Raw genomic sequence first — 12,023 nt, forward strand, 5'->3', positions numbered from 1 at the left:
AAGACGACTTGAAAATGAAATATTATCCTCCTATAAATCTTGTTGGTCTTCAGAAATGTCACATTTAATCTGTCATCAATTTGTGGCAGCTTTTAACCAATTCACAATCATATTAAATTTCATATTTTGTCGTAATATTTTAATCAAAACTGGCGTAATAATGATACACGAAAGATAGATTTTAATTTACATTAAGCGCTGAATAATGTTAAAGTGCTTTTTCATTCATCACTGAACGTTTGCAAAATTGTTTTTTATTGTTTATAGATTACACACGATAAGATTATTGATCTAATAGTTGAGTATCTACCAATAGAATTTATTGGTTTTTAGTGACTTAAATCATTGATATATTTTATCAATTAAACTGAAAAATGTTTTGCATTTATCTTAGATGAGCCGGTGCCAGAGGAGGAATCTCGTAACTCTCACATGCTTTTCACTCTGCACGTATACCAATACCGTTTTGAGAAGTCCGGTAAAGGAGGCGTAATGGGAGGACGCAGTCGTCTTCATTTGATTGATTTAGGAAGCTGTGATAAAGGTAGTCGAACCGGTAATGGTCAGGCATTATCATTCTCATCTTTAGGAAACGTCGTTCTTGCTTTGCTCAACTCTGATAAACACATTCCGCACAGGTAAGTGTCAAAAACTGATAATTTTTTTTTAATAATTGGAACACAAAATTAATGATTGTGTCAAAAATAATTATTGTACAGTTTATTTTATGATGTAGAGTAAGGAAGTAATATTATAGAAAGTGAAACACAATCAATATGTAGGAAATGTTATTTTTATAAACCCCTTTGATCTTTTGATTCTAAAAGAAAAACATCAAATCTATATTTTCTATTATCTTTATTAATTAAACTGAATTACATATTCTTATATACTGTAGATAAATGGAAATATTATTATCCTTCTGATATAGAAAGTGAAACACAATCAATATGTAGAAAATGTTATTTTTATTAAGTCCCTTTGATCTTTTGATTCTAAAAGAAAAACATCAAATCTATATTTTCTATTATCTTTATTAATTAAACTGAATTACATATTCTTATATACTGTAGATAGATGGAAATTATTATTATTGATGTTTTTCTAATTATTTTATAATTTTATCATTAAAAATCTTGATTTTGTGTTTTGTATCTTTTTATGCTATGCGTTACTGTTGAATATTTGAAAAATAAGAAAACAACAAAAATTAACATATTACCAAAAATGACACTTAAAATCCATGCTAATGGCAAACGCTGTTATGTTTTTTTCCAACATATCCTTTTATAATGTGTAAGCCTTTTTTCAAGTGAACTAGTTTTGAGTAAAGAAAGTTCAATGACATAATTTATCAATCTCATGATTGTTTTGGTCGTCCATGTTTTGCTCATCCTCATCAGCCGTAATTAATCTTCGGAGGATTAACTTAAACTTGTGAATCTATTATCGCAAAAAGTACAGCAAATGATGATAAACCGTTCTCATTTTTTGTATCACGCAGGGACAGTAAATTGACCCAATTGTTGAGGGAGTCTTTAGGTAGTATCAACTGCCGTGCTACGATGATAGCTCATGTTTCCTCCGCTATCTCCTGCTATAACGAAACGTTAAGCACGATACAACAGGCGGCGAGAATCCACAGGAGAGGCAAAAAGAAAGCTAAAGTAAGTAAAATCGGGTTAATTATTCACAAATGGATGTTGAACTAACAATGGTACTCGTTTGTTTTCATAATTTTCTACTTGATGGATTTATAAAAGTATCAGAAAAAAGAAAGTGAAATTATTTTGATATTAAATTAATAACATCTTAAAGACATGTAATACGTCTCTTATTAGCAAATTTCGCAGAGAAATAATAAACTGTTTATGAATTTCTAGAGTTAAAATAAAAGTATTTCTTATCTTAATGCTCCTTTTGTTAAAGGTGTTAAATAAATGTATACTATTATTATTAACACAAAACCTAAAGAGAAACCAATGCTTTTGTAGGAAGTGAATGCTTATAAAAAGATTACCCTTTTTATGAAGCAAAAGATAAAAGACAGGACGTCCACGAACGGATGGGTAAACTTCCCGATTTATAAATACTACGCACCAAGAGATTTATAAATTGTATATAAACCGAGTATTAATATGTTGAATGATTTAGTTGAAAACAATGGAGGTGTGGATTGAATTGAGAAATTTTCTTTTGCAGTATTCTGGAACAAGTTCATCTGGCGGAGAAAGCTCCTGCGAAGAAGGACGAAGACGGCGTCCCCACTTTAGATCGATCCATACAAAAAACATCAATGGAATCACAGTTACGAATGCAATTCGGCAAAGTGACCCTGAATACATCTCCAGTAGTGAGCAGTCGTGTGATACTGTTATCTATGTTGGACCCGATGGATGTGCGTTGAGCGATCGGGATTTGACCGATAATGAAGGTCCTCCTGAATCTGTACCGATTTTCAGACCAACTCTTGGACGCGTAAATGAATCGAGAAATGCTTCAAATGACGAGCTTCATAGTCGATTAGCAAAGATCGATAATAAAGTTAGTCGAAAGGATGAACTTAAAAAAATGAAAAAGGACAGTGGCAGTGAGAGTGATACGCCTCGTTTAAATGCAAATCATGTGAAAATGATTGAAAAAGAACATGAAACACCTTCCAAGAAATCTGGCATTCCGCGACCTTCCAAATCAGGAACTTCCTCAAGTAATAAACGCACAAAAAAGACAGACATTATATCGCAAGTAAAACAACCAATTGTTAATAACGTACAAAATAACAGGACTGTCATTAATACTTGTAAAATCGAGGAACGAGTGTCACATGCTGAAGAAAGAATTCCAGAGGTTGAGGAGAGGGTTCCTCGTGTTGAAGAAAGCATCCCAAATGTTAAAAGTGTACCCCCTGTTGTCGACCATCTCTTGCAAACGCCAGATGACGACGTGGAGGATGATGAGTCAATGCAAGAATCAAACTTTGAAAATATTAAAAAATTAGCTGGCAATTTAGAAGATCTCTCGCCAACGCAAAGGTCCGGTTATCATCCTAAGATGGGTGTTGCTGGACGTAACTACAACAACGATCACAAAAATTTTGAATCTTTACCGCAATCTGTTAGTATGCCAACGTTTACAGACGTTACTCAAGTATGTGTAGCTCATGGGTTGCAACCAAATATGGATATGATAAGTGATTATGTAAATGGAAATTTGAATGGAAATCATGATATTCAAGCGTTGTACGATGCAGATAGAGTAATACATTCAGTAGAATCATTAGACACTATCGCAGAACTCCTTGAAAGGCCTGTATCTGAATTATCGCTCGTCAGATCAGAAGACGAGATGTCTTTGGTATATTCAGAGGTCGGCTCGTTTGTGTCTACTAAAACAGACGACCTGACCTCGCTGGAACAAGCTGCTCTGACAGTCGACGATATGCCACTCGGTTCAGAAGCATGTTGCTTAGCAACGCTTGATAGGCAGTCGTTGGATTCACTGTCAGAGAATTTCGATGCTAATCTGAATACTGCAAGTTTGTGTGCAAACACTAACAATCAAATACCTTACGATGAGGTAATAGACAGAGAGTTACGGAATCGTGGACATTACGTATATTCAGATGATGAATCTGAAGTAAGTGAGAAAAAACGCAAGAATAATAAGATATCTTTGGATAACGCCGATAGCGTGTCATCTGTGGAGTTCCGTATGCGTGACCTAGATGCGATAAAATCCATGTACGTCATTTCAAACTTGAGCGTCGATGACATATTTACCGATGATCCAAACGAAGGATCGATATCGACAATGGCAGATTTTGAGATTCCTACTGCTTTGATGGATGAACCACAAGTTGTCACGTACATGACCGTAGAAGAGGAAGGCCAAGTAGTGATGCGTGAAAAACATCTTGCTGTTGATCATCCTCTAAGAAGGTTAAGCTGCATCAGTGATGCAACTGATGCAACATTCTCCACAAATTCTCGTCCCTCAAGTTTTATAAGCCAGGAAGACGAAGAAAGCGAAGATCTTTCATCAGGATTTAATGCTTCCGATATTCACAGCGTAGAAGAGAAAGTTTACGCACATCCAGGTTATGTACCGATTTACGCAATGCATTTGTTTGATAAGATGACAGAGGAGAATGCCGAAGTTTGGGAAAAGATGGATACTATAACGCGGGAAGCGAGTCAGAAGCGTCGGATGAGTAATCAGAGTAACAAGAATTCAGCAAGTTCTGAAAGCACTCAAAGAACAATTTCGCATCTGGACACAAACACTATTCTACCATGTGCTAATGTCAATCCAGTGTTGGCAAGATTAAAATCTGTAGAAGTAGATCCTAGAGGTTATACCAGTGAAGATAACTGCTTAAGAGGATCTCTTCATAAACATCGCCAGATACTGTCAAATGAGCCAGTACCAACCGATGTTCATCAGAAGATGTCCAAATCTCAGTCTGAACCTACTTCAGTAAAAGCTAGCCCACTCCATCTGACGAAGATAAACCAGTGTGACGTTGAGCCTCTTCCAACGGTTTTATGCAATGCTATTGCTAAAGTAGAAGAAGAAATGTCGCTAAATGAGAAAAAGTTGCTAGAAGAGAAAGAAGAACGGTTAAAATGTAGCGATATGTGGTTGCTACGCCAACCAGATGGTGCAGCTGACATTCAATCTGAGCCAGAAATGGGTTTCAGAATGAACGAACGCAGGAATGGTTTTAGACATCAACTCAGACAGGTCGAAGAGAAGGAAGTAATGGAGGCTGTTAGACCTCCAACTATTGGTGCTTGTTCCTCTCCGACATTTGATGTTGAAGAAAATCCATGTTATTCGCAAGAATCTGAGCAAGTGGCAGAGTCGTCTAAGTCTCCAAACAAGACTCACTTAAGTGCTGAATCTGGTGAAAAATCCAGATCAAGAGGACTTTTAAAACCAAAGATTTTCTCCAAGTCTGACAAATCTAAAAGTAAAAAGTCAGATAAATCTAGAACAATATCTATGCAAGGGAAATCGTACAGTGATACCGAATCAAGTTGTCGAACCAGTTTGTTATCAAGTCGACGTACAAATAACAGTAGTAGTAAGTTGCCAACACGTACTGGCAGTCCATCTCAGAAAAGTGGACAAACTGCTAGAAACGCTCTAAAAAGTGCCAAATGTTCACCAAGCCAAACTAAATGCAAGGAAAATCCTCCTACACCGTCTTCCAATAAAACACCCACCACCACTAGTAAAATACCAACAGCTAAAACTAGTCCATCGAAAAGCAAGACAACATCCACCAGCCCAAAGTCAACAGCAACCAGTCGAGGAACGTGTCTACCAGTTAGAAACAAGTCCCTTAGTAAATCTGCTCCGACGTTATCCAAAAACTCTACCAATAACAAATCGGCAACAAGTTCACTAAGCGACATTCTACCAACGAACAAATCTCCACAAACGAACGGCAAACTCAAAGTTGGAAACCGTCTAACCGACTCGTCGGATAGCGGTAACGACAGCGGGATTGTGTGCGCAGAAAAAAGCCCTGCTAAAGTGAAGACATCATTCCTGTCCCCGTACTCGACCATGACGGAACCGAGGAAGAATCGTTGCTCGAGTAGCGGGCATGGGAGCGATAACAGCAGTACAGTAAGTGATTGTCTTTCTAACAAACGGGCAACTGCATGCGGTAGTGAAGAAGCTAGTAGTGGCTATGATAGTATGCTAAGGGAATCTGAACACGATTACACATCTGGCAAAGTGAAGGCACTCAAACATCTTAAACGTAAACTACAAGGTAAACTCACTGCTTACTTCTAACTCTCTCATTCTTCCTCTTACAAAATTCAAATCAATTATCAAAATCAAATTTATATAAAAAACATTATTATTTAGTCAATATTATAATTGACATTTATAGTAAAATTTTGTATTCAAAATTTATTTTCGTTAATCATGGTGATTCTGTTCAAAATTTATAATAATTTTTTTTTTTTACAAAATTTTTCTGAAATTGAAAAAAGAATAATTTATATAAGATATCGGACAAAGTTTTAAATTATTCCAAAATGTCAAAATAAGCAAAAATATTAACTCAGATACCAAATGTATCTGTTCTAGAGATGAAGAAGTTGTGGGCGTGCTTTGAAAACACATGGTGATGGAAAGATTCTAACACGCAGTAGCTAAACACTAGCAAACACTGTAGATAGAACAAACTTAGTACCAGCTTGCTGCTTGCACAATCAAAAAATTGCACGAAAACTCATTTAGAAATATTATTATTTATGCTACTTTTATCATTTTAATATATATTATATTTCTTCTTGTTAATCTGCTCTAAAAAATATGATAACAAATGATTTGATTGTATACTTTTGTACTAATGTTACACTATATAATATTCATTTTACTTTAACATTATTAAAATATCATTTTACTGCTGGACAAGAGAAATTCATTGCTGTGTTTTATAGCAGTGACCTGATGTCCTGTAGTAAATAATTGTTGTTAGCATGCCAAACATTTAGGTTACGGTGATGGTTTTTACTTGTAGGTCCGAGGCGGTCCAGGAGCGCGTCTCCCAAGGCCCAGGCCGAGCAAGCGTCTCATAGAGGGGGAGGAAATGGAGGCTCACGCTGGATTGATCTCCCCCCTCGGAAGAGGTCCCAAGATGAAGGGGGTGTCGCATTGAAACTTTATAATGTTGATAAGGTGAAGACGTGGCAGGCAGATGGCATCAAGGTGAGAGGTCATTTCCTTTTTTTGTGTTACTTATTGCCAGATGTTATCACTTGTATCGAATATAAAGCAACAAAAATAATACAATGTAGTTTACTTATATAATAAAGTTGATGTTTGGTCAAAGGTCAAACTTGTCAAAGGTCAAACATGGTACTAACTGTTTTAATTAATCTGTTATAATCCAGTGTATGTTTGAATGAATCGATGTTTATGTTACTACATAACATTACTGCTTTTACTGCCAAAGCCACATAATGAGTCTACGACGTGTGGATTAGTTATCGCATGTAAGGTATCCTTGTTGCTGGATTTATATCATGTTATGAAGAGATTTTTCTGTTAGAAATACAAAGTCATAGCATATACATAAACATCCATTATTGAACTTCACCTACAGTATGAAGCAAAACAACTCTTACGTCAGCTTTTTCCATTTTAAAACTCTTAAAAACTAAGATTATCATGATACTGAAAGGAAAAAGGAATGTTGCTAAAGATAGAAATCAAGATGTTCTCAATATCCTGTATGTGATTAAGGATCTCGTTTACTGCTCAACAAAACAATAGTGAGAAAATCTAACAATTAGTCTTCGTAAGAACAAACTTAAATATTGTATGCCGATACTAACGGAAGGAAAGTCTTGATCCTCTGTGAACGTTTACCATTTTCAACGAGAGTGTTTCACGCTTTCTTTTTCATAAACGACAGGATGTCAATCAAAGAGATTGCGTACCTGTTGCTATGGAAATAAAATCTTGTATCTTAGTCCTTAAGGACAAGCTTACCAAACACTACTAGTAGTTATCCAATAATTTTCTTATTGATTTCTATACTTATTTTTATTTGTGTCAATCACACCTTGTTTATCGGTATAGATGGACTGTTTGAATAGGCAAAAATGTAAATTTACCTATTGGTATAGAAAAGATATATCTACAGTTTCAGTTTGAATAGACAAAAAGGTAAATGTACCTATTGGTATAGAAAAGATATATCTACAGTATCAGTTTGAATAGACAAAATGTAAATGTCCTGATTGGTATAGAAAAGGTATAATCTACCACCTAGAAAAATGTAAAACCAAGTTAATTTTGAAAGTTTTTATTGAAAATGTGATTACTGAAAGAATTATCAAATGATTGAACACAAATAGAAAGTGTTTCTTGATTGAGGAAACTAAAGATTTGAGATTTCCTTCAGAAAGTGTATAGTTAATCTAATTGACGTTTCCTAGATAGCTAATATAAGTGATAATCAGGTGAAACAAAGCTACCGAGGGACGCACTCGCTTAAGGGGTCAATCAAGGTCATTGTACAGTTAGCCTAGGCTGAACTTGTGATAAACGTCAATTATTAGAATTGGATATCTAAGCATCGTTGTTATAATTGCTTTGGGTGTCGCTGATGGTGTGATGATTGCACGCATGAATACTGTCAGATATGTAGCATTGAGGATTATAATCAATGTGATTTCAAATGTATTCACTTAGCGTGAAGGGTAATGCGAAAAATCCGCACTTTAAATGTCAAATGAGAAAGTATGCTTTGCAAATGCATGTTATATATTAATGACATTTCTTGTTCTTTTTATCCTGATTTTTATTCACAACTTTTATTGATATGTGTAATTAATATATGAGTATATACAGTATAGTGTGTAGTTAGTATAATTATATAGTGTGGGTTATACAGTTTGGGTTAATTTTGGTCGTTTAATACAATCAGAATATGTTATTTTGCATACTTACTACACTATTGTCCATTATAACTTTGATGACACTAGAGTAATATTATATAATCTTTGTTTTGCAGGAATCCCCAAAAATAAATCACCATTTAGAATCAGGCAAAGACCGCATCTTACAGTTAACAGAAAAGCAAGACCAGCTAAAACAACAGTTGATGTCCACTAAAGCATTGCTGAATGCTGACGCAAGCTGCTGGACATTTGACCGTAGGTAGACTGCAACAACCTCCCTCTCAATGTTAGTTTTCTTGTCTTTTGTCTTTTTTAATTACTTGTTTTTGTTTGTACAGTATTTAAAAAAACAAAACAAACATCTTACAAAACACACCATATAGTGTAATGTAAAATTAATTAATGTGATATAAATACATTTTTCTGTGCTCTGTTCTGGGTTGACCAACTAGAATAGGTGTTTAGCACCTGTTTGTTCTTTCTGTGCCTCCTTTTATAATTGTTTTGTCTTTTTTGTAATGTATATGGCAGAAATTGAATAAATAAATAAATAAAATTTACTTAACAACAAAATAAAAACATCTGAATAATAAATAAGAATGAAACAGTTTAACAAGTTTAACCAAAAAAGTGTGATGTGCCCAAATATGGTAGTTACATGCCCAAACATGGTGGTAATATGACATTATGTCCATTATATGGACACATCACATTTTTTTACACATAAAATATGATAGTGTAGACAAACTTGATGAACAGCATGGCACAGATACAATATTAATTTAAAATGTTGTAAAAACAACATACATATATTCCACACTGAGGAATTGAAAAGGTCGAACAATAGCTTTATATTACTTTTTATGTATGCATGTCTCTGAGCGATATTAGAAATCCTTATCTAAAGAAATTATGTTTTACTTTTTTTTATGTCAATCTATATTGTAATATCATATATATACATGTCATAAATATTAATACTGTACACTATTTTCAATTGAAATTTTGATTTGATATAGACACAGACTTTTTCATGTACTTTTATATAATTAATTGTTTTTCTTTTTTTATTTGCCAATACAGTACATGTATTAGATGAGATGGATCCTTTTGATGAATTGTTCATAGATGCTTTGGAACAAGAAACGCAACTTTTAGAAGAGAGAGTAAAAGCGTGCAAGGCCCATGTGATGGTTATTACCAGTTTTGACATATTCCACTGATGATACCAATATTTCTACTACCACTCTCACAATATTAGTTATTTGGAAAAAAAATATCTTGGAAATCGTCCAAGAATGAATATGTTCACAAAATTCTTCCTTCAATGTTATCAAGATATGAACACATTTGTTCATCATTAGAAAAATTGTACAAGTGAAAATAGTAGGATATGAACAATGTTTAAATAAATTGATGAACTGGTGTCTCGGGAAACTGGGAAGATTTTTATAAGAGAGACCGAGTGAGAGACCCCAGATTACATACAATAACATGTTCAAAATTGGCTTTTCTTGATATTTTAGATAAATTCATTTTAAATAGGAGGTTTCCACTAGTGATGTTTCACATAATTTAAAGAGATGTAGAATATTTCTAGACAACATTTCAAAACATCACAGGAAGATGTCTGTTATGTTATCATTGTTTGCTTATTGCGGCAATGATCAGTGTATAATAAACAAAGATACATGTTCCCTTTTATTGGAAACCATGACGTTCCACACAACCTTGCTATTAGAGTTCATAGTGTAACTAATTAAATTATGTATAATAAGAGAATATTATAACAAGGAGATCCTAATAGATACAGTATACAGTAGGTTTACCGAATGATTATATGATTGTTTAATATTATTCCTAACAGTAATTATCTCAATAATTTATTTGCTTAAACTAGACATTTTAAATGAAATTTATTAAAGTAGTTTATTGAATTTAAATAGCTAAAATATGCATATAATAATATTGCCAATATAGAATACATAATATTCTAAGAGATCATACTTGTGATCATTTTGCATTGAGCCCTTGTATTTGAACTATGTCTGTTTGTCTGTCTGTCCATCAAACATCTTTGTTACATTTTTTATACTGAATTCCATGAAAAAAAAAACAAATTTAGCTAATAATAATTCTTCCATATGCTTTTAAGAAGAATGTTTCTTAATTATAATTTTAAGTAATAATTCTTTCTCGTTACGAAAATAATTATGTAGGAGTGTAGTCTATGTAAACTTTGTTAAATTTTGTATATAGAGAAATTAATTGTAGAAAAACAACATATTTAAAACCATACTTGTACAAAGAAGGATTGTAATGATGAGTTATCGAGTTAATTTTCTACATGAAAAGAATCTTACAAATTAAGTAAACCAAATCAATTAAAAATACTGATTACTGTCTCCCAGCCATGTTTTTTAAACAATTTTATTACATTATTTGAAAGAAAAATATAATTTAAAACTACAAATTTGGGCAAATTTGTACATATAACATTTGTAGATTATTAAATGTGCAATACCATAGCTGATGTATATTACTCTTATTGGTACTTATTGATACACATTGATTATTATTGATTAGCATTTATTAGCATTGATTATTATCGATCAACATTGATTATTATTGATAAACATTGGTTAGTATTGATCAACATTGATATTGATTATTATTGATCAACATTGATTAGTATTGATCAACATTGATTAGTATTGATCAACATTGATTGTTATTGATTAACATTGATTATTATTGATCAACTAATAATGCCTTTTTTGGTAACCTGATCCACCGAGAATGTTTAGTAAATTGCTAACTTCGGCCTAATTTTTTACTCAGATACATTTGTGTTATGAGAATGTTAGTAAATCATTGCACAGCGTAGACACTTTGTTTTCTCCACAAACAAATTTAAAACTACATCTTTTTAGTTTCTACCAGATTCAATATATTTTCCAGGTTTTTTTTTTTAGTTGTACAGATAATTTAATTTCATTTTTGTTATTTTTATTGGTAGTTGTAAATAAATTGTTTTAGACTGGCGTTCTAGAAAGAAAATAAACTAGACGCTCACATTGGTGACTGGGACTTGACCAATGTTATTTCAAAAATAATAATATTTATGACTATTAATTAATTATTATAATTTCATGTTTAAAATTATTATTTATTACTTTTATTGTTGTAATTATTATATTATTAATATTATTATTTTTATTATTATGAAATGTTTAGAATCTAGACATGTGTACAGATAATTTTAGATCTTTAAAAAAATATTTATACCAGTTATTGTATTTTGTTCATAAAAAGAAAATGGGATTTCTTTTTTAAAACACATAAAATAAACAGATAATAATTGATACACTTTGCCATTCAAACATTTATTATATTGTCGGGTTTTTTCAATTATATTTAATAATATTATGAATTATATTATGCAACCCGATAATTTGGCCATTTTTTTGAAAAAATAGCTCTTTTATTTTTGACATAACTATAAGATGATGATAGAGTAAGTTTATCGCATAATTGAATTTTAAAACCAGATATAAATCCCTATACAGGGATTTTTTCAAAAATGGCCAA

General features: G+C 32.6%; 1 protein-coding gene across 5 annotated transcripts in view; it reads left to right on the plus strand.

Annotated features, from left to right (window-relative positions):
* The window catches only part of LOC140060893 (uncharacterized), a 119,793-nt gene extending 108,075 nt beyond the window's left edge, over positions 1 to 11,718 (plus strand). For 3 of the 5 annotated variants that reach the window (XM_072107255.1, XM_072107257.1, XM_072107258.1), the window contains 6 exons: positions 395 to 638; positions 1,505 to 1,667; positions 2,203 to 5,785; positions 6,545 to 6,732; positions 8,546 to 8,687; positions 9,516 to 11,718. In XM_072107255.1, the coding sequence (XP_071963356.1) occupies positions 395 to 638; positions 1,505 to 1,667; positions 2,203 to 5,785; positions 6,545 to 6,732; positions 8,546 to 8,687; positions 9,516 to 9,655 (4,460 nt within the window). In that variant the 3' untranslated portion in view covers positions 9,656 to 11,718. Of the gene's footprint in view, positions 1 to 394; positions 639 to 1,504; positions 1,668 to 2,202; positions 5,786 to 6,544; positions 6,733 to 8,545; positions 8,719 to 9,515 lie in introns of those variants that run through there. The other 2 variants (XM_072107256.1, XR_011847379.1) reach the window with 2 other exon arrangements.
* The last annotated feature ends 305 nt before the right edge of the window (positions 11,719 to 12,023 follow it).

Source organism: Antedon mediterranea, chromosome 10 (genome assembly GCF_964355755.1).
Source record: "Antedon mediterranea chromosome 10, ecAntMedi1.1, whole genome shotgun sequence".
In the NCBI taxonomy this organism is placed as follows: Eukaryota; Metazoa; Echinodermata; class Crinoidea; order Comatulida; family Antedonidae; genus Antedon; species Antedon mediterranea.